Source organism: Peromyscus eremicus, chromosome 23, assembly GCF_949786415.1.
Source record: "Peromyscus eremicus chromosome 23, PerEre_H2_v1, whole genome shotgun sequence".
In the NCBI taxonomy this organism is placed as follows: Eukaryota; Metazoa; Chordata; class Mammalia; order Rodentia; family Cricetidae; genus Peromyscus; species Peromyscus eremicus.
The window spans coordinates 353951-376772 of record NC_081438.1 but is presented as its reverse complement, the minus strand read 5'-3'; the positions used below and the strand labels follow the sequence as shown (position 1 = coordinate 376772).

The 22822-nt window shown below is 50.2% G+C and overlaps 1 protein-coding gene and 1 pseudogene across 12 annotated transcripts in view; one reads left to right on the top strand and one right to left on the bottom strand.

Moving 5' to 3' along the window:
• The first annotated feature begins 9783 nt into the window (after positions 1-9783).
• Positions 9784-22822, top strand: part of Fbrsl1 (fibrosin like 1) — a 75722-nt gene continuing 62683 nt past the window's right edge. For 3 of the 12 annotated variants that reach the window (XM_059249314.1, XM_059249313.1, XM_059249319.1), the window contains exon 1: positions 9814-10132. In XM_059249314.1, the coding sequence (XP_059105297.1) occupies positions 9938-10132 (195 nt within the window). In that variant the 5' untranslated portion in view covers positions 9814-9937. Of the gene's footprint in view, positions 10133-10901; positions 13277-22822 lie in introns of those variants that run through there. The other 9 variants (XM_059249320.1, XM_059249321.1, XM_059249324.1 and 6 more) reach the window with 6 other exon arrangements.
• Positions 17266-17671, bottom strand: LOC131898532 (large ribosomal subunit protein uL24-like; annotated as a pseudogene).

Here is a 22822-nt window from a genome sequence, read left to right as displayed (position 1 = left end):
CCCCCCCCCCCCCTTCAAGTACCTCAGGTGACTGAACAAGTTGTGCTGGTACCTGTATTAGTAGGAGGCAGGCTGAGCCTTTCATCCAGCCTCAGGTAGACAAGCACTTTCTAGCCTTAGGGCTAAGACTCTGGGGCCAGAGAGCACTTTTACTACCATCTCCAAGCAGAAACCACCTGTGGTTTCATGCCATGTGATTTTATTAATTTGTTTCAAGCAGCAAGTTGATTGAGGTGATTGGAAAGTCAAGCTCTAAGAAGATGGGTGCTTCAGCTCCAATGCCACATTCCATGGGTGTCTGCTGTTTTCTGGAGCCTCTGACTGGGGAAATGGCCAGGAACAGATGTACCACTACACATGAAGGGAGGTGATGTTTACTCACAATGGAGATACAAACAAGTAACAGCTATGTCACCTGCACATAGAGGGTTCCTCATAGTGGCTGTAGAGAGCTGTGCTGTCTACACAGGGAAGGAGAATGCTCGTCACAGAAGACCCAAAACAGAGTGCGTAAGTGCCATCTACAGTGGGTGGGAATTGTTCCTCACAATGAAGATGCAGCTGGGTATACATATGGATGGCTATGCCATCTACAAAGGGAGGAGACATAGCTGGAGACCGGCTGTCACCTCCATGGAGTTAAGGGAGGTTCCTCACAGTGGAGACAGCTTGGTAGAACTATGCTGTCTACAAAGGGAGGGAGTATTATATTGTTCCTCACCCCTTGTGCATGTGAACTGTATGGGGGACAAAGGTGGAAAGGAAAATTCCCTCAAATGCTATGTGCTGTGGTGCCCATGACTTCTTTTCTTTAACTCTTGTGTTTCTGCTTTCTCTAATCAGTACATGTGACTTAGAATTCACAAAATTCACAAATTCATAAAACCACACTGTGTACAGATCTTTGCTTAAGAAACTGTCAACCACTGGGCATGGTGGTGCATGCCTTTAATCCCAGAATTCCAGGAGCAGAGGCAGGTTGATCTCTTTGAGTTCCAAGACAGCCAGGGCTATGTCAAGAGACTTTGTCTTAAAAAGAAAAACAAAACAGAAACCCAAAAACATTTGTCAGCCTAGCTGACAGCCACCAGCCTGCACTGTGACTTTGGAGAATGGCTGAGCAGCAGGCTAGACCTGTGGGCTTATCATGGGACACAGCTTGGGAAGGTGTTCACCCTGTCTGTGTTCTAGGGTGGGTGGCCCTTCTGTGAGCTGCTGGTGGGCTGGGTTGGTAGTGCCCCACATGGTTTAGAGTCTGTATGCCCATGCCTTGCCATACCTATGTTTGTGCACAGCTGTGGGAACTAAAAGCACAATGGACCTCTAGGTGAGGAGAGAGGAGAGTTATGTCAGGAGGCATTTTCCATTCAGGAGTCTTAGCCTCTTGTCTAGAGTACCTCCTTGTAACTGCCTCCTGGTGTGAGGTCAGTGTGTGCATATGCTTTGTCCAAAGTCACAGGTTTGAACCTGGAACCTGTTCCTGGACTGTGTTGGGCATTCACAGGAGGTGTTGCTCCTACAGCTATGGGTGGAAAACTAGGCCCTCTTAGGTGATGAGTGGACACAGCATATGAAAGTGAGGCTATCTCAGGCTCCTTGGCCCATATGAGTGCACAGTGCACCTTGGGCAGCCTGTCCAATGCTAAGGCCTTGTTGGGAGCGAGCAGCTCTGTGGCCTGTTTTGCATGATACTTTTGATAGGAGACCCTTTCCCCTGAATAATAGCTCTTGGAAGGGTCTCATTTATCTCCGTGGTACCTGGAAATTCCTTGCCTTTGTCACGTGAAGCTCTTCTTTTCAGTTTATTGGACCTGTTAACCTCTTAGCTTGAGTTTCTATATCCATCTGGATTTTTATGGCCACATCTGCCTCATTGGAGTCCCCATACATTCACTTCAAACCTGATCCTTCATGTCCTGCTAGGTGGGTTAGATCCACTGCTCCCTGACATGTGCTTGGGTGTGGTTGTGGCTTCTAGCTCTGGATGAATAGCTCAGGATGGGGGTAGGAGGGATGTGATGGAGGCTTTGTTTGTGTAGGATAGAGTAGAGGATATGAAACTAGGCAGAACATTACAGTGGAACGGCAGGTACCTGGCTGGCTCCCATCCACATACCAGCCTATTGGCCCCAGAACTCTGGTTTGCAGCCATCCATGAGGAATTTTACCCCTGGAACCCTTCTCTTCTGCTGCCCTTCCAGAGGTGCACAGTCTAAGCAGAGCAGAAGGCAGCTCTTGACTGTGGGTGGATGCTAAGCCTAAGGGTATGTGGAGTGGATCTACTTGACCCAGCAAGGAGAGCATGATGATTCTGACACTTTCACAGACTCAGATTGGCAAGACTCTAATAAGAGAAGTAGGGGAAGGATGATAGATACCATCTAGGCCCACTCCTCTTTACTAAGAGCCTGTTCCTCAGCCTCTACACTGCAGGTTAGAAAGGGTCCTTTTGTTCCAGTTTGCAGGACTGGAGGTCTGTAAGTATATAAACATTGAAGTCTTGGCATCCCATTAGACTTCATGAGGAGTGGCTGCAGGTCTGTCCCACAGCACATGAGCTGGCTTAGCCTGGGTGTTGGGGTGACCAGGGCTGACCTTTGCCAGTCCCAAAGGTCACTTATAAGGTCTATCACTGGTGAGTGTCAGGAGGGCATTGAGAGGGTTATTTATTGTTGGAGTCTGGGGGCCATGGAGAAAGAGGTACAGAATGGTGGGTTTGGGGTCCTCCTGGAGGGAACCAGCCAGAGTACAGCTGGAAGAGAAGAGGGGTGCTGCTGGCTTTTTGGGGAGGATGGTCACTGGGTGGCAGGTTAGCATTGTTCATTTCAGGTTGGCAAGATAAGGAAGGTATAGAGGCTGAGGCAGGGGAGCACCCAAGGTGGCTTCTTCAGAAACCAATGTGAGATGTTTTGCGGACTCAGGGATAGTGCTCTAGTGCCATGCTCTACCTGAGTAGTTAAAAAAGGAAAGTGTACCAGCTAGGTACTAACTAGAGTTCCTCAGCATGGCGTGAGCTTTCCTGTGTGGTTTCTATGGAGAGCTGGTCTGGAGAACTCCTCGGTTTGTGGCTTCCTGCTGTGTGCAGAGCTTTCTACCCAGACAGACGTCCAGCGTGTGTGGGGCGTGCAGTTGTGTATTGGGTGATGGCCTGGCTAGGCAGCCCAGCTCTGATCCCGACTGGAAGCAGCCATCTCAGGAAGAACAGTACCTTAGATTTCTCAGGATGCCTCCTCGGTGATGCCTTCATATTCTGTACCAGCCGGTCCCTCTGGCTGTAAGGAGCAGAGGTGCATGTGTCAACGTTTCTGTGGTATAGCTGTTCCTCGAAGCCCTGGCCTTAACCGGTGCATTGTTGTTTAATGGCAGAAACAGGTCAATGCTGCACTGTCTCTAGGGTGCAGGTGTGGTGGAAGATTTTGTATACTGGGCTCTCCTTTCCAGTAGCCTCTAATGAGGCTGCAGTGTCCCACTCTCATGGAGAAACTGAGGCACAGAGTAAAGTGACAGTCACTAGTGATGCAGGCATAGATTCCTGGAGAGTGGCCAGCTCCCTCTTCTCCTACTTTGTTCCATTTTGCTAGTAGCTCTTGCCTTGGCATCTGACTGACCAGCCGACTCCTGGCTTCCATGTCTAGCTTTCTGCATCCTGGCTGTCCTCACCCCTTCCTGCAGTTTGTTCTCCAGCCTGACAGCTTTCTCTTCTTCAAAAGGCCCAGATTCCTCTCCTATAAAAGCCAGGGTTCTCACAGGGATCCTTCTGATCTACCCTGGCCACCCCACCCCTTCAGACCCTGGCTCTGGGGGTATTGCTCATACTGTAGGGCTTTAGTTGCCCCTTGACTAGATTCTGTTCTGTATGACCTGCCCTTCCCTCATTCCATGATGTTGCCAATACACTTAGAACCGGGGACTGAATGACGTAGACCAGACAGGGAAGGAGTACAGTGACAGAGGGAGACCAGCTCCCTCTTTTTCCCCCAGGGTACTCTTGACGAGGGAGAAGTGAGAAATATGTAGACAGAAATTTAGAGGATAGAGACAGTTAGAAACATAGAATAGCCTCGGTAGGACCTGGGTCAAAACCCACTGCTCCTTCTGTCTCTACTAAAAGAATGCCAAGGGGTGGAGCGAAAGACCTCCTCAACACAGCCAAGTGCAGACCCTTCCAAACACCTGTAACTATGCACGTGGTTAAGCCATCTCCTAATGCAGCCCTGCTGTATAAAGCAAGCTCACCTCTCACTAGGAAACCTTTGTTGGCTCCCACAAGTGACTGCCCAGGGAGGAATGTGTCTTCGGTAACCCTAGCTCCTCCATCCGAGATAGGGGTTGGTCAAGCATAATTGGGAGTAAACTTGCTTCTCAAGACTCCATCCTCAGGGGCTTCTGTCATTCAGGAGTAGAACCCACATTTTCTTCTAGGGTCCTGTGAATACCGGTGAGTCTGTCTCAGGGTTTCTACGCATTCTCCAGCAGTGCAGCCGTGGTCTCCTAGCTCCCAGGAAGAGGCCCTGGGCTTCCTCTGCCCTCAGCCTTGCCATCCAAGCATAGCAGGGAAGTCTGTAAATTGCTTGGGAAAACCTGCTTCCTTCTCTGAGCCATAGTTCCTTGTGTGCAGGAAGGGTAATGAGGCAACATGTGCTTGTTTACCCTGCCACCCACAGGACACAAGGATGAGAGTCCTGTGGTGAACGTGTGTAGGTCCCTGTGTCTTCCTTTTAGACTCAGTTTACCCCAGGCAGACCCTGCTGTACTGACATCCAGAACTGGACCACTTGAATGGTCTCCAATGCAGAGAGGAAGAACAGGCTCAGTTTGGTTGCTTGCCTGTTGCCCCTCCCCCACTTGTTTAAACTTAACCCAGATCCTTTTATGTCCCAGGCTTGTGGCATCAGAAATATCCAGGCTGGCTTCAGCTGCCCCTGTGCTGCAGAAGAGGCTTTGGGGGACACCCTGGATGACAGCTGAGCAGCAGCTGTGCTGAAGCTTGGAGGGGCCTAGAGTGTGGCAAAAATCAGACCTGAGATGTATCTTCCCAGGGCTTGGAGGAGAGAGTGCTGTTGTGGACAGATGGGTGGATTGTTGGCCTGCCTTGCTTTCTGGCTAAAGAGGATAGGCCAGGGAAAAAAATGGTTTAGGGTAGACTGTCCCTCTTAGGAGTACTGACTGGGAGTTTCTGACTGGGGCTTGAAGGCTACCACACCTAGGATAGTCGGGAGCAGGCATCACCAGCCATGTGCAGGGACTTTGGCTCTGCCCTAGAGTCCCTAGACTTTCTCCCCTTTCCTGCCTTAGCCACACAGGTTGAAGCTTGTCTCTGCTCTGAGACTACCTTGTTCATCTGGGTTCCCACCCCTTTTCACTGTCCTCACTCTCAAATCTAAATGATCTATTTTCTTGTCTTTTATGGCTGTGGGAAATTGTGTGTTCAAAGTACACAGAACCTACATCCTCACAAGAGTGGCCCCAGTCAGGACTGAAATCCCATAGGTCCCTCCTACATGCTACTTTCTTCCTGGCAAACTGCTACCCTTAGGCCACCTCCCTCATTGGTCCTGTCCTAGGCCTCAGTCCTCACAGCAGTTTAGAGAAACCATGCCAAAACAAACAAACAAATAAGAGGCATAGGGTCAGAGAACAAGGCTGTCTGTCTGAATGGACCATGGCCTTTCAACAAATTGGAGCTGGAAGAAAGGATTGTGGAGACTGATGTCTGAACCATTGCTCAGGCCAGCAATGTGGATATGATGTAGTAGCTTGATGTAGACCCCAAGCAAGTGGCTTCCGTGCTCTTCTGTCTAGCTCCAGCTCCTTCCTAGATAGTACTGCTAATGTCAGCATGTCATACCTCTACTACACCTTGTTTAGCCATAGAGTAAGGTCTGCTGTTGTCTCCAAGTGACCCTCTGCCCAGACGGTGTTGTGCATAGTGCAGCTGCTGGACTAAGATCTGAAAGGTTGAACATTCTTTGCCAGAACCCTGGTGGATGGAATGCTCAAAACACTTTGCTCAGCAATTGCAGGGTGGGCTGTGGCCCTTGGATCCCTTGGTGCTCTAGCCTCCCCAACTTTTTTTGAACCCCAGCACTGTAGCAGTAGTTCTGTTAGCAGCATGGCTGTATCTCTGCCTCCTTGTATCACGTGGCAGCCTGCACTGATCACAGGACACTCAGGAGCCTTGGCCTATACACTGAAGCCTGCTGTCATTGGTTGCTGGCAGCTGGGCAGTGGGTATGAAGGTGACATTCATGAACTTGGAGATTTCAGAGATGGGGTGCAGTGGTTTAGAGCCTTCTGGAGCAGGTAAGAAGTCATGAGGGCCTGTGAAGATGGGCATTTCTCTTTGGAACGTGTGACGCAGGTTCTATATGAATGAAAGTCACTAGCCAGTTGGGAGAGGTAAGCTGAAGAGAGGGAGATTTGGGTGGGAGAGCCCTGTTTCCACCTTAGATTATTTCCAATTAAGATGCCATGGCAGCCGGGCGGTGGTGGCGCACACCTTTAATCCCAGCACTTAGGAGGCAGAGCCAGGCGGATCTCTGTGAGTTCGAGGCCAGCCTGATCTACAGAGTGAGTTCCAGGACAGGCTCCAAAGCTACACAGAGAAACCCTGTCTTGAAAAAACCAAACCAAAACAACAAAAAGATGCCATGGCAGTAGGTTGGTGCTTACCCCCAGGGGTCAAAGACACTGCAGGGATGTAGTGGTTCATGGGAGTCCTGCCCGAGTGGAGACCTTGAAATGGGAAAAGACTGCAGCCCAGAGAACAGGTAAACAGGGTAGATTAAGCATGAGGGGAAGTATGAGGAGGGCTCCTGGGGTTTTTAAGTAGTTGGTAAGAAGGAAGCCTGGAGTGCTGGAGCAATGGTTACCTGTAAAGGTTCTGAAGCTTCAAACTCAGACTTCCAGGGGCAGTATTGTCACATGGGGTGGGAAGCTGGGAACAAGGCTTCAGACAGACTGTTCTTGCTTGGCCCAGGCCTTCTTGCTTTGCCAAAGGGAACAGTCTTAGGCTTGTTGCTAACAGGAATAAGAGTGAGCATGTACCTTCTTGACTAAAGGGGATGGTGTTGAGCAAGTCACCTTGTGGTTGGTTTAGTGAAGTGCAATTAGAAATTTTATTGGTATTGCATAGCAGTAACACAGTGGGTCATGTTAAGTCACCACTAAAAAATTGAATGGGAAGTGGTGGTACAGGCCTTTAATTCTATCACTTGAGAGGCAGAGATAGGTGGATCTCTGAGTTCGAGGCCAGCTTGGTGTACAGAGCAGAGTTCCGGGATTGCCAGGGCCACAGAGAGAAATATTGTCTCGAAAAGTCAGGAAGAAAGAAAGAAAAAAGAAGAAGAAGAAGAAAGAAAAAGAAAATTGAATGGGCAGTTTTCTTTACTAGGCACTCAGCTTTAGTATTGTTTTTGAGGAGGGGAACACAGGTTTGAAGCCTGGCAGGATTGTGGGACTGTTGCCACAAACAGCCTTGTGTGTGAGCTTGACTAACTGGTGGCTAACCCTGATGCACATGATGTAGTCAGATCTACTATGTACTCTATCTTGTAGCTACAGGTCCTAGTAGGATGACTCCTTGGGCTCCCAGTGTTTGACCTCTGCCATACTGCAGGAGCTGGCTTCCCCAGGGTGCTGGAGTAAGGTCGATTACAAGGCTCTGGGCACTAGAGACCAGGCTGTCTTTTTGGGTGGCTTCTCTGAGCCTCTGGTGTTTGCATTTGGTTTTAAGGTACTCAGTACTGGTTGTATGTGGATCTAGTGAGTGTCTAGCAGAATGCCGAAGGCAGGGCCTACACTGGGTCGTAAATATGGAACTTACTCTTTCTTCATCTGTAACTTATGTTTCACTTCTGCAATCTATAAGTGTTTTGAGCCTTTCCTTGGTGTCCTGGCACCTTTGTAAGTGATCAACACTTTCCCTGGAATTGCCTTGGTTCACTTGAAGACAGCTAGTCTAGACCCCTGCTTTCTCTAAGGGTTACCTGAACCTGGTGCTGCAGTCAGTCTGCAGACCCATGCTCCAGTGCTGACTGCCTGGGCCCTGGCTTATGGCTGCAAAACCTCTGAACTTCAGTGCTTATCCAGTAGGGGGTGGTAGATTGTAGAGCAGCAACCATGGGACATTGCTAAAGGCAGCCCTGTGTTGTGTGTCATATCCATTCTGTGATCTGAGTATAGGTTAGGCTAGTGAAGTCCTTTCCCTCACTGGTGGTCTAAAGTCAGGGCTTTTAGAGACAGGTTCTACAGGGCAGTGCTGTGGCCAGGCTTAAGCTCCCAGAATGGCCAGCCAGACAGAATGACCCATTATTCTCCAGATAGTCTAGGTGGTGCTTGAGCATTTTCTATGTTCTTCTAATATGAAAGGTGAAAAAGTTGGTTTACACCGAAAGTTTCAGAATTGAGGTTTGAGGACAGTCCTGCTAGTGCCCCTGAGTCGGTCACCTTTGTTCTCTCAGGCGATTGTACACAAGATGTACTCATTAGGGAAATTTGAAGGTCTCTTCTCGGTAGGGGCTGGCTACTATCACTCACTAGCCCTTCCTTCCCTAGGTTAAGTGGGGCAGATGACCAGGAAAACAGTCCCGTGTGCAGGATGAGGCCAGAAAGTGGACCAACAGAATGGGAGGAGCCAGTGGAATCTTTGATCTTTTAAAAAGCAAAGTACCAAATACATACAGAGGAAGGATAGTAAATTCAAACCCTCGGTAGGGGCCTGGGACTGGATCTGTACTCACTGGCTGTCAGCATCCCTGTCTGATTATTTCATAATAATCTCTTTCCTTCTGCCTTTCTGCTTTTGGGGAAGTCCAGGCTTGTCACCTCCCATAACCCGTTGGTGTCCTAGTCAGAGATTGTCATTGCTCAGTATCCATTAAAGTTGACCTCAGTTTATTTAGACTTTGGGTCTGAAACACCCTGCAGGCAGCCCCATCACAGTTATAACATCAGAGTTCCTGTAAATCTTTGCTCCTTTTGTACATCTCAGCCCTTAGCAGCAGGGCAGTCTGGATAGCCCAGGGCCCTTGTGGACAGGTGACTAGACAGTCTGCAGTATGGGGACAATGAAATGAGATCAGGACCTGCAAAATACTTGTGTAATGCAGAAGATCCTTATGCTCAGCCCTGACCTGTCCAAGGTAGAAGGCAGGGTAGAAAACTCTGATCTTCTATCTCTGGGAGGGGGAAGCATGGTGGCTCTGCCTCTGAGGTCGTGTGATGATAGAGTGGCTTTGTGGTGGCCCTCCCTTGGCTTCCTAGTGGTGTTTCCTTACATACAGACTTTCTGTTTTCTGGGAGGTTTTGTCTTTCTGTAGACCTCTTCACTGGCCACTGCTTTGAGGGAGTCCAAGCTGCATGTGAGTGTTTATCTCATTTCTGTGCCATCATTGGTGATCAGTGCTGGTCATCGCTGCAGAAGTGGGGGCCCCAGAACATGGGGGCACAGATGGCCACTGACAGGGCTAGCTGACTGTAATGACCTAGAAGTTGGGCAACATGAAGGATAATTGGCAAGGCTCTGGATATACGCAGTCTCCTGGATAGTGATGCTTCCTGTGGAATGAAGTATGTCACTGGGAAGAACTGAGGAATTGGGATCACCTGGGGGTACTTCCTTTGGGAAATTTGGTATCACCTGGGGCATTTCCTATTCTATATAGCATGTTACCAAGGGACATTTCCTATGTGTGTCACCTCAGAGTTCCCAGGTATACCATTCATGAAGATTCTACAATACTGTTTACTGGGCCCCTGGGAACTTTGGGGCCTTTCTACATCATTCAGCCATCACCTGTCTATTTCCCTTCAGACATGGCTTCCCAGGTTGGAGGCTCTTTCCCCTGAGGAGTCATCATAGCCTGAGAGCCTGCTCCATTAGCCTAGGGTATTCCCACAGATTGACAGGCATTTCCTTCTTCCTCTGCAGAAGGATATGGCTCTGAAGCCACATGAACGGAAGGAGAAATGGGATCAACGCCTCATCAAGAAGCCCCGAGAGTCAGAAAACTGCCCATCTGCTGAGCTGAGTGAGAACAGGCAGCCCCTGGAGGCGGGCAGTCCAGGGCAGGATGCAGAGCTCACTTGTGATGAAGGGACTAGGAAGGTCCCATTGCAGCCCTCCAAACAGGTGAGCATCCTGTACCCTCCCTTACTCAAGACCTCTGCAGTGGTGGGATCTGCACCAGGACCATACGTGCACCTGGACCCCACCCTTCGGCGTCTGGCCTGCCTGGCAATGCACTCCATCATTGCTGGGCTTGGGGTATGGGGTAGACAGGTAGGAGCCAGGCTGGTCACAGAGGTGCGGGGACCTGTCTGTCTGCCCAGCTGGAAAGGCCTGCCTGGCCAGTGCTATTGCTTCTCCCCAGGAGTTCAGGGGTGTGTGCTGGCCAGGATGGGTGACAGTGCCAAGCTGATAGGCCGGCCCCGTTTCCCACTGCGTCCGTCAGGTTCCGCCGACTAGGTGTCTGGAGACATCTAGAGTGTCTCTGTAAATGGATGTGGGGACCAGGCTCCTGCTAAGAGAGGGGAATGCTCAGCCAAAGGCTTCAGGTTGGTGGTCCAGCAGTGAGAGGAGAAACCAAGAAAAAGGATGGCCCCCCTGGAGGAGGAGTGTTCCTGGCCAGATGAGGTCTGTCAGAGAAGGTGGAAACTGGGCTGGGCTGCCTGGGTCTGTCCTGGGTCATGGCTTAGTGCTACAGCTGCATTCCTCCTGGGGACCCTAGGCCTGTGCTCTCTTTTTATAGAAAAGGGCTTTTCTCAGCAGTTAAGGCTCTGCTCTGAGCTCCCTTGGGAATTGGGCTCTGGAGAGGGAATAGCATGTCTTGGGCCTGGGCTGGATGGGGGGTCCGTGGGCGCACCTGCCCAGGTGGACACATACTCTTTCTTCCATGCAGGTGTGCTCCCCAGAAGGGGGGCCGCTCCCAGCCAGCCCCTGGCACCAGAACGGCCCGGCCCAGCACCAGCAGCAGCAACAGCCCAGCCAGTCCAGCCAGCCCCAGGGGCCCCTCCCAGCCCCGGGGCAGCCCTGCCAGCCCCAGCGGCCACCCCTGGGTCAGCGTGCTTGGCCCCATCGATCACTTCTAGGCTTGAGACAGCCTTGCCAGCCCCGGCGCCCACTTCTGGGCCCTGGTCAGCACCACCGGCCCCAGCATCTGCTTCCGGCCCCAGATCAGCTCAGCCAGACCCAGCGCCCACGCCTGGCTCAGCCCCGCAGGCCACTCTTGGCGCTTCCAGGCTCCAGGCAGCGCCTGCGGTCCATCCAGACTCCATGGCATCGCTACCCACTTCGGTCCCTGTTGACCTCGTGTCACCTCTGCCGGTCTCTACTGACCGTGTGGCACCGTTGCGGACCTTTGCAGTCAAGGACCACACTGTGTCTCTGTGACCAGCCCTGTAGGGCTGCCTCAGGACAGCGCTGCCAGCCCCCACAGTCACTGCTAGCTCAGTGCCAGCAGTGCCAGCCCCCTCGGACTCTCACCTTGCAACCAAGCCGTCGTCCCACCAGCTGCCTTTCAGGCCAGTGCTGCTGCCCCCCGCAGGCACTCTTGGCCCCACATCAGCAGAGCCAGCCCCATAGATCCCTCATGGGCCAGTCTAGCTGCCCCCAACAGTCACCGGTGGGCCCCAAGCAGCCCCAGCAACTAGTTAGCCCCAGCAATCAAGGCCCAGAGCAAAGTAGTCCTCCCAAGCCTGCCCTGCTGAGTCCTAGACAGTCACAACAGACATGCCCACATCTTAGCCCAGAGCAATCCCACCTACCCAAACAGCCCCTCATGGGCCCAAAGAAGCCCCTGAGGTCACTTCTGGGCCCAGACCAGCCTCGCAAACCCCAACCATTACTTCCCCTACCCGATCGCCCTTCACTTCTAGGGCAGCCAGGCCTGGCCCCCCAGCCTCTTCTGAGGCCCCTTTGTCAGCCAAGGCGGCAGTCCCTGCTGGATCTGGTGCCAGCCCCTCAGCCCCGGCCTTCAATCCTGGGCCATCCCTTCAGGCCCATGAGGACACAGTGGACTCGACACTCTGCCCCAGGGGTGGCCCGCCAAGCCCCATCTGTGAGTCCTGGAGCCTGAGGCTTGTAGATAACTCCCTGGGTGAATTTGTCATGCTACGATTGGGCTGCTGCACTAGCAATCCACACTAGTGAGAACCGTTACTCTTTAGTCCTAAAATGCTTTCCCAGACTGCCCTGAGGCTGTTTATTGAGGCCAAGGCAAGAACCTCTGCTGTGCCGAGATCAGGCCCAGGCTCATCGCATCAGAAGGAGAGATGAACTCCGTATCATCCCATCATCCTACTGTTCCCTCCATGGGTGTCAGGCCTCTTGATGTTACTGTGCCCCTCACATGTGCTGCTTTATATGTTGGACAACTTCTAGGAGAGGTTACACAGCCACCCTAAAGACTTGGAGCCTGTTGGGACCCTTCAGCATCTTTTGGTGCCTCTTAATTGCCAACAATGTCTTTGCATCCATGAGTTTTCTCATGCATGTGTGCAGGTGTGAGTGGTGTGTGCAATGTGTATCTATCTGTATGTGTTAGGCATGTGTGATGGAGTACCAGCCTAGGCCTCACTCTTCTGTCCCCCACTTCCCACCCACTGTATTCCCTGCCCTGAGCAGAATGGCTTAGGTGACTCAGGGCCATAGTGTGGATTTGGTTGGCCAGGTTTCAGGTCACACTTTCTTTTAGCTGTGGGATGATCTTAGTGTCTACTTGAAGATCCTCCGGCTGCATAGGAGATGTGAAGGGGTAGTGACTCAGTGGCTGCTTCTCTGCCTCTCAAGGTTTTTTCTTTACCCCAGAGGCACTGGTAGGGCAGCTAGAAGCCTCTGTCTGGACTCTTCATCCCTGTTATAACAGTTCAGCCCTGATTTTGATGCCTCTTACTACAGAGCCACCTTTGGGCCTGCACCTGTCCCATAGCCCACTACCTGTGATGAGGGGTTGTTCACTCCTGCCCTAGTCCCATCTCAGAGCAGCCAGCCCCACACTACATCTGCTGGAGTCCCAGTGGCTAGATTGAGCCCCTAAAGGAAGGGGAGATGATGAGAGCAGAGAGACCTTGGGCTTGGAACCTCTGCTGGCTACCTGGGGTTCTCTGGACTGAGCATGCCAGGGGGCCCGGTCACTCTGCCTGGTATCTGTTCTCCTTAGTCCTGTTCACTCTGGATAAACCCCTTTCTGATGCTCAACCACAGCCTCTGAACTGAGAATTTGGGACTTATTTTTGTGATTATAAAAATAAAAAGTGCCATGCCATTTTTATAGCAGTATTAGTGTTTTATAATTTAAATAGATGACCTGTGTCACGTGATTTATTCCTTTGATAAACAAATATCTGGGTTTGGTCTTCCATTCACTAAGTGCTAGACAGAGGAGACTGTCCTGGCCATGACCCTCATGGATGGAGAGTGCCGTGGTACCCAGGTATGAGCAGAGGTTTGAGGAGGGTGTTGAGTTTTTAAGGGTGGAACTCTTGAGGGTAGGATTCACATGCTGAACCAGACCCACCCATGCCAGTGTTTTGAGGAGAGTTGGTTGTATGGGGGTTGCCCAAGGAGAACCTAGAGCCTATTCTTAACCTTTGAGCCATCTCTCCAGCCCTGGGAAATTCTATTCTTGGTGATGCACTACATGCGCGCGCGCGCGCACACACACACACACACACACACACACACACACACACACACACACACGTACGTCCTTCTGTCCATTTGGGGCCAGAAAGTGCATTGTAAAATACTGTTCTTATCCCCTACTGCCCTGCTTAGCCTATTCCAGGGTTGAAAGGCTGGCTGGTTCTTCCTGAGGGTATCTGTTGTACCACTCTGGGTGTCTCTTAGTTGTGTGTATAGTAGGGGGGATACAGACTGATGGTGGGCAGGGGGTTTCTAGGACTTGGCATTGTAACTAAGGAAGACTGCTTGAACCTAGTGAGCCAGAGAGATAGCTCAGCGGGTAGAGAGGTGCTTATGTCCAGGCCCCAATCCTCAGATGCCACAAGGTGGCAGGAGAGAACAGGCTCTGAAGAGTCATTCTTAGACTTCAGCACACAGGCGCTGCACTCACATATATACACAATTGAAAAAAAGACCACAGCCACCATGGGGAGGGCAGCATCACTAGGACCCTGGTGACTGGGTCACATGGGCCATGTTCTGGGACCTGTCTTGGGGAGCTGCTATTTGCAGTATACTTAGAAAAGTTAAGTTCTCACAGCAGACCTGTGGTGTTTCTGAACAACTAGAGACCAGGTTCCTCTGGATTTGGCTGATTCTAGTGTTGCTGACCTATCTGACCAAAGAACACAGCTGTGTGGGCCTGCCAGGACAGGCAGCTGTGGGGAGCTGCCCTAGAAGGTGGCTTGGGTCCTGATGACTGTAGGGGCAGTGGGCTCATCTCAGTTGGGGTGGTATGAGTCTGGGGTCCAGAAGACCCTTTGGAAATGGGGTCTGGGGACAGTGCCATCATTTGAGTAGCCCTCAGCATCTATTTACTGCTGCTAGGACTTCGTGCTCTGTACCAGGTTCAATGTAGCCCTCCTTACCATGGGCAAGGTACCGTAACCAAGAAGGGGAGGAGAGCCTGAAGAAGCCAGTGAAGTCCTCCACTGAATCTGTAACAGGAAGGTGAACCTTGTGAGTAGTTGGAGTGTCTGGGGTAAGTTCCCTGGGAAGCTGGGTAGCCCCTGTTGTTGTAGGGCCTGGAACTAGAATGATCCTTGGGTTCTGCCATGGCTGAGTCGGTATGTGAATTGGGGCAACCTAGGAGGGAGGAATCAAGCATAGGCTGCCTTGAACACTAGCACCTCCCCAAGGCATTTGCACGTGTCACACTTGCCTCACCCTGCCTTGCATGACTGCAAAGGTATGTCTGGCTAGGTGGATGCTCATGACATATCCCATCCTGCCCTCCATGTTAACAACACAGCCTGTGAAATTAAGTTACCAGCCTTCCCAACCTGCTCACCAGGTTTCATCCAGACACTAGTCCCAGCTTGCTGACATTCACCTCAGAGCCTCTTTTGGCCAAAGCTCCAACTGATAAATCTTCAGGGGCTGTACCTTAGCAGTCTTAGAAGAAAGGTATATGGCAGAGGAAACAATTTATACCCTAGTTAAGGAAGTGAGGTCAGGCCAGAAATAGAGGGGCAAGGTCTCGGCTTTGGAGTAGCTTATCTGGGTGAGATCTGAGGTGTTGTGCCCCGTCCCCTGGGTATGGCATGTAGTATGGCCTCACCTGGTATCGCTGTGGCTGTCTGTCAACCCTTCGAGATGGGCCCAGTATCCCCGTGCAGTGTGGGCCTCCCCAGCTGCAGTGACTGGTGGATATCCCCCACAGTTGACAAAGATGAAAGAAAAGTCTACTGGAGCTAGTTTCCTAGTCCCACTACAGGGCCTCCTGGGCAGTTTCTTGAGGAACAGGTATGGGTAGGTACAGATAGGCCTGGACTTAGAGCAGCACTATTGGTGGAAGTAACATGTGAGCCACAAGGACTTGAAATGTCCTAGAAGCCACACCAAAAGTAAACCATCAGCATGGATTTTTTTTTTTTAAGATTTATTTATTTATTGTGTATACAGCATTCTGTCTGCATTTATGACTGCAGGCCAGAAGAGGGCACCAGATCTCATTACAGATGGTTATAAGCCACCATGTGGTTGCTGGGAATTGAACTCAGGATCTCTGAAAGAGCAGTCAGTGCTCTTAACCTCTGAGCCATCTCTCCAGCCCCAAAATGGATTTTTTTTTGTTTTTGTTTTTTGAGACAGGGTTTCTCCGTGTAGCCCTGGCTGTTCTGGTTCTATAGAACAGGCTGGCCTTGAATTTATAGAGATCCGCCTGCCTCTGTTTCCCAAGTGCTGGGATTAACCATAGATATCATTTAAGTTTGTTTATTTAGTGTTATTATTTTAACATGCAATAAGTATGTGGTTAATCAGTGATGAGCTAGTGGTGCACACTTGTGATGCTAATATTTGGGAGACTGAGGAAGGGTTATGAGTTTGACGTTAGCCTAAATACTTAGATCTTGTCTTAAAAATATCACTAAGATGGTGTGTGTGTGTGTGTGTGTGTGTGTGTGTGTGTGTGTGCGCACTTGTGTTTGTGTCTATGTCTGTGTTTCTGCATTGAATGTTAGAAATCTAGTACAAGGGCCCAAGGAAACAGGAGATCCTCGTTCGGGGACATGAGAGAAGCTAGCACAACTCATGACACTTAAAGGGTCTCACATACTAAGTGACAGCAGCCGTGGGGCTTCCTGGTAAATTTATGTGGCCTTCACTTGAAGACACAGTCCGTCATTGAGGGGAGTTGGGAGAGGAATTCAAGGCAAGAGTCTGGAGATAGGAACCATGGGAGAAGGCTGCTTGTGTTAATCCTGAGATTCGCAAGAGAAAAACCAGTTCCACAATTTTGAGCCAAATTGAGGCAAGCTTTAATTAAATACTGACCAGGATGGACTTTGGTCAGAATTACTCTCTGGAATTTCCAGTGAGTGGTAAGGAGACCCATGTTGTAGGGGCTATTTAACGACAAACCCAAATGGCCACCCTATTTCCCATAGGGCTTTGCATAACTCCCAGCATTCCAGGTCCTGGAATCCTGGTCCTGGGGCAGGTGGGGCTCACAGGTTAACTTTGAGTCTTACACTTGTTGACTTGCTCTCTTTCTTATACAGCCCAGCACCACCTGCCTGTGGGTGGCATGGTCCACAGTGGACTGGAGATGTCCACAGCTTACTCAAGGCAGTTTTTCCATTGAGGGCCCTTCTTCCTAGGGGATTCTACGTTGTGCCTAGAAACTAACTAGGAAAGGTAATAAAGCTGCAAAATTCCTTGCTAAATTAACCAAGGAAAAACAACACAGGCTGCCAACTTTTAGGTGTCATAGACAAGGAATAGATGATCAGGAATGATTTTATTCCAACTAGATCAACTGGGTGGGATGGATAAATTCCTCAAAAAATGTAGTCACAAAGACTGATAAAAAGCTGGGTATGGTGGCACACACTTACAATCCTCAGCAGTTGGGGGACTGAGGCAGGAAGTTCTGCAGTCCACCTTCCCAGCAGGTTCCAGGACCTGTGGCTGCCCTGTTTCTCAGTGATCTGGAAATGGCTGTGCTCCTGAGGCCTGAATGACACCTACCACTCCCTTGTGTGTGCATGTACATATGTGTGTAGGAGAGAATTTTTTTTAACTTAAGCATTCTTTAATGAAAGTTGTGTATGAGACACCTCTACTTCTACATCTTCTCAGTTGTTTTCCTTGTGTTTGCCTTTCTCCTTTCCTAGTTGTCGAGACTTGGCTTCCCTTTCCAGGATTTTTTGCAGTCTTTGTCCAGCTTTAGCCTGGTGATAACCACCTTGCTGGGGTGGATGCCCACATGGACAGTTACCCTTTGCTCGCTGCACTCGTGCGATGTAGATGACGTGTTTCTTTCTGTACACTTGGACCACTGCCAATCTGCTGCCCCCTGTAGTGTCCTCGAGCAACCTGAACTTCATCATCCTTTTGATGGGCATAGATAGAACATTGTACTTCTGCCTCAGCTCTTTGGAAAGGGAAAGACATGAGCTTCCTCTAAATGTGAGAAGGTGCTTTGGAATGCTGTTTGTGGTTCTTGCTTTGGTCAGAAGTCACAAAGGGATTGAACTTCATTTTGGCGCTTGTGGTCCAGCAATGGCCGTGCCAGAGACTTACTTTTTAATATTTTTTACTTCATATATGTATACAACATGTTTTGATCACATCCCCTGTAATGCCTTTTCTAGCTTGGCAGCCTTGTTAAGTAGCATCCCTTTTCTGGGACTTTGTCTCTATCCCTGTAAAGTAAGAGAGTTCATAATAGCACATATGTCTTCAGGGTATGGAAATGAGAGGCAAAGAGTAAGTAAGTAAGTAAGTTAGGGTGTATTGACTGTATTCACCTGCATACAAAATTCAAGGCCACCCTTGGCTGCTTGAGACCCTGCCTCCAAAAAACATAAAAAGGATCTAGCAGACTTGAAGGTGTGGCTACTGTTTCTATGGTGATTCCTACTCTCACTGTGAATTTGGTCATTTCCTCCTCTCATAGCATTTGGCTGGTCTGAGACCCAGACCCTGGAGGCTCATCTTTGTCCTTATCTGCAGGCCCAGTCCGCTTCTGTAACACTGCTGTGGCCAGGCTACAGCCAGGGCCTGGAGACATTTGAATGGCTTTGATTACTGAGCCTGACTGGTCTTCACAGAAAACAGGGCTGGGCCTCTAGTATTGAAACCACTAGTATTCCTCCATAGCCCGTGTACATTGGATCCCTGCCCTCCAGGGATGGAGGACCTGAGGGCTGGTAGGGTTCTAGTCAGCTGGGAACCTTGTTCCCTACAGCCTTGGACCAACTGTGTTGGGCAATCATGGTAATCCTACACCCTCAGCCCTTGTCCCAGCCACTCTACGATCCTCAGCCCCTGCTTCAGGTCCTGGGGTTCAGCAAGGAACAAGAAGAATGACTGTCCTTTCTGTATGAAGTTCAGTTCTGTCTGGAAGACACAGTAGAGCAGTAGTTCTCAACATGTGGGCCATGACCTCTTTGAGGGTTCTCATATAACAGCAAAATTAAAACTATAAAGTAGCAACAAAATTAATTTTATGGTGGGGGTCACCACAACATGAGGGCTGTCACAGTGTTAGGAAGACTGAGAACCACTGCAGTACAGTAGAGCAAAAAGAGACAGTTTTGAGTGTGACAGCTACATAGAGAAGCACCTTTGGGTTGGGGTCAGGGAGGAGCATGCAGGACCCAGAGTGCAGGCTGGTGGGAGGCGGTGAAGTTTCACTGGGTTCCTATAGCTCCCTGCAGATCCCTATGAAAATGGAATGGGACCATGCTGTGGTTTAGATCGGGTCATCTCCCTCAAGGACCATGTGCTAAAGGTGTCAGCCTCTGGCACTGCTGGGATGCAGTGGAAATCCTAGAAAGTAGGGATTAGTAGGGGGAAGTCAGATCGTTGGAGGCATGCTCCTGAAGGGTATTGTGGGTCCCTGGAATCCTGCTAGTCTCTTCTCTCGTTTCCCCCCCTCATGCCCTGGCCATGTGCTGCCCTCACCACAGAACTATCTGAATCCTCGAAGGATGAAAAGAAGCTTGATGCCCTTAACCCTTAACCTGAGCCATCTCCCAACCCTCCACTGGGGACTGTAGTAAACAACAATGACATCTTGGCCTTAAGTACGATGGGGAAAGAAGCAAATGGGTGTCGTCCCCCCCCCCCCCCCCCCCCCCCCGGTCAGGTGACATGAAAGCTCAGTTCTGAAGGGGACTGTATGGAGTACCCAGGTCCGAAGCCACAGTTGCTTACCTGTGGAGGGAAGTGTGGGGTGGAGTCCACAACCGTCAGTGAGTTGTGGTCAGGGTTAGGGGACCATCAGGCCTGGAGACAGCCAAACAGAAAAGGTGAGTTTCATTGCTGTGCTGGCTGAGGTTCTTCGCTATATCAGCACCTGTTCTAGGTCTCAGAAGACATGGGAAGCCAGGGCCCAGACCTGACAGTGAGTAGGGGCTATGGGTTGGGGAGCAGAGAGCATCAGAGAGATTCACAGCTTGGTCTCTTTCAGCATGATCTTGCTCTGCTGAAGTGAATCAGGGTTACTGAGGCTATGGACTCCTGGCCAGCTCACTGCAGGAGGGCATCATTTACTTGGGTTACTTGGGCCAGTGCCAAGCTTGGACCCAAGATGTGCTATATCTGGGGAACCTCCAAGAGTTCTTCAGTGACTATTGTCTACAGCAGGACCAGGGGTCAGTGACCTGAGGATGTGGGAGCAGGAGTCAATCCCCTAAGAAGAGTAAGCATAGAGTGGCTGCCAGAGCTTGGATACAACACACATATGGAATGCACTGTATACACCATGCACATATAGTATATTCTGCCTATAGAATGCATTGTATACACAGGGTATCTTATGCTCATGGAATGCCATGTATTCAAGATGTACCTATGGCATACAGCAAGTATGCCATACTTACAGGGCGTAGTGTGTACATTTGACATTCTGTGTATGTAGGACATATTGCATGTATAGGATGGCAGTACTGCAGGAGTGTCTTCCATTGAATTTTCACATTGGGGTAAGGAGAGCATAACCACTCTTCCACCTCTGGCCTATTCTGGGTCTGGGATGCCTGAGGGAGCTGCTGCCCCTTGCAAGGATTTCCAGGACTTACAGCAGAAAGCAGCCAGGCAGCCTTACTCTTTATCCTCAATCCAGAAAGTGAGCTGTCCCACCCTTGTCTCCATCTTGTCAGTGCAGAGGTTAGGTGGAGTGTGGGGGCCACAAGTTAAGCATTTGTCCGAGTATGAAACAGTTTGAGGTGGTGTGCATGTTTCTCTGGGAATATTCATTCCAGCTTGTGTGCGACTCATCAGACTTTCATGTACACCATCCAGGTCATGCCCTGCACTTACTCAGGGTAGCTGTTCCCACTGTCTTGTGTGTGTATTCTCAGCCTTAATAATAGGATTCTGGGGTCCAGTGGGCCTTGGTGCCCCTTTGAAGTGCTCCAGAACATGAAGGTGTGTGGGGAGCGGGTGAAGTATGTACACTTGGTAGTACATTTCATAGACAACCTGGGACATGTACATGGTGACATGTGTGTCCATGTGTGCTTCTTTCTGGGTCTGAGTCCTGGTAGACTTTTTAACTTCTGCAAGTGAGAGGGGATACTTCTGGGCCCTTCATTTTCAGCAGTAGATGGCTCAGGGCCCAAACCTTGGACAGGCTAGCTCTGTGCCCCAAACCCAGTGTATGTGAGCAGCAGAGCAAAGTACATGTTTCCTGCCTGGGACAGCAGTGCACTTGGCCACCAGCCCTGGAAACAATCACTTCCATGTGCAGCCTGCAGCTGAGTGGGGGAAGGAGGCACCTCATTGCTAGAGCCACCATGTCTTGGCTACTGGAGCTCTTTCCCAGCCTGCTGGTCTGGTTGCCCTGTTACCAGCTTGCAGAAGCTGATTGCTAAGTGTTCAGAAAATTCACAAGCTGTTAAATTGTTGGTAGCTTCAAGCAGACCTTGATGTGAGCATTTACTCTGGAAATTGGCAGACATTCCCAGGGGCCTCTCCCTCCCATAAAGCTGGCTCACCACACAACACTGGCTTTGCTTTGGTCTTGCTAATTGGAGTGAGTCAGGGTTCCTTCCACCATGCCCCTCTGTCTGCCCAAGGAGTGTCAACTGAAGCCCTGCTTGGGTATCAGTGACCACGTGTATTCCAGCATTTGGCAGGCACTGGTACCTGAGGAGTGTACCACTCAAGCTCTCATTTATCACATGTGGTACCTGCAGAAGTCCATGCATTGCCCTGTGCCTCAGTTTCTCTGCCCAGTCAGTGGCATGTTCACATAAATAGCATTGAACAGGTCTGGGTGCAAGTTCCTTCAGCTTCTTGTGATTTTTAATGTTCCATGTCCTGCCAGGGCTCACACTCACAAGGAAGTAGGGAGTGTTTCACTAGCACATGCTGACAGAGGCTGCTGGGTGGTGGGAAGCAACCTGGCTTATAGTCTGTCCCACCTACTTTATGGACCTTGGGACATGCTGGGCTGCAAGGTCAGTGCAGAGAGGATGCAAATTAGCATTATAGGCTTGGGATATAGCATGAATCTTAAATAGTCTTATTAATAAAATCAAACCTGGAGCCAGGTATGCGGGTGAATGCTGGAAGATCAGAGAAGCAGAACATGCCACAGCCACCTCACCTTGCCAGTTCCTCAGCTGATCCTGTTGCCTCAGACTGGAAGCCTCTGAGTCCTCATCTGAATGAATCTCAGCTGAACTGCTTCTCAAAAGCCTGAAAGCTTAACCAGCCCTAGTTCCTGGTCCTCACATCTTATATACCTTTCTGCTTTCTGCTATCACTTACTGGGATTAAAGGCATGAGTCACCATGCCTGGCTGTTTCCATTGTGGCTTTAAACTCACAGAGATCCGGATGGATCTCTGCCTCCCAAGTGATAGGATTAAAGGTGTGAGTGCCACCATTTTCTGGCCTTTATATCTAGTGGCTGTTCTGTTCTCTGACCCCCAGATAAGTTTATTAGGGTACACAATATTTTGGGGAACACAGTACCACCACATTGGGAACCCAGTAGGACAGTATTGGCATTTCTCTGAGATCTTGTGAACTCCATATATCTGGATCCCTAATCGTTGCCCCACCTCCCTCGTTGTCTTTTCCTGGTACTTTCTTTCTCCCTTGGCTGGGAGCCTTCTTTCTCCTTGCAACTCCTCCACAGACCTGCACAGCCCAGAGCCAAGGGCTGAAACCCTCCAAGACTAAGCTCCATGAAAGTTCTAGCCCCCAAGGCTGCCAGTTTAGCTTCTAAACCTACTTCTTGGAGCTGCCATTGACACCAGGCCTGTGAGCCCTCAGGTGCTGTCCAGAGATGCCTTGGGCTCATGTTACTGTCTGGCAAGTACATGGTTAAAAACAATTAAAACCTGGGACAAGAGAGGTGGCTCAGTGGTAAGAGCAGTGGATGCTCTTCCAGAGGACCTGAATTTAATTCCCAGTACTCAGATGGTTGTTCCCAAAATCTGTGATTCCAGTTCCAGATCTGATGACCTCTTCTGGTCTCTGTGGGCACTCATACACATGGTACACAGACATATATGTAGGCAAAACACCTATAAACAAAATAAAAGCCTGACAACCTGTATTCAAATTTCCCGGACGCACTTGGTGAAAGAAAAGAAGTGATCCCCACAAGTTGTCCTCTCACTTCTACATGTGCCCTGTAGCATGCATACATACACATACATACACAAGATAA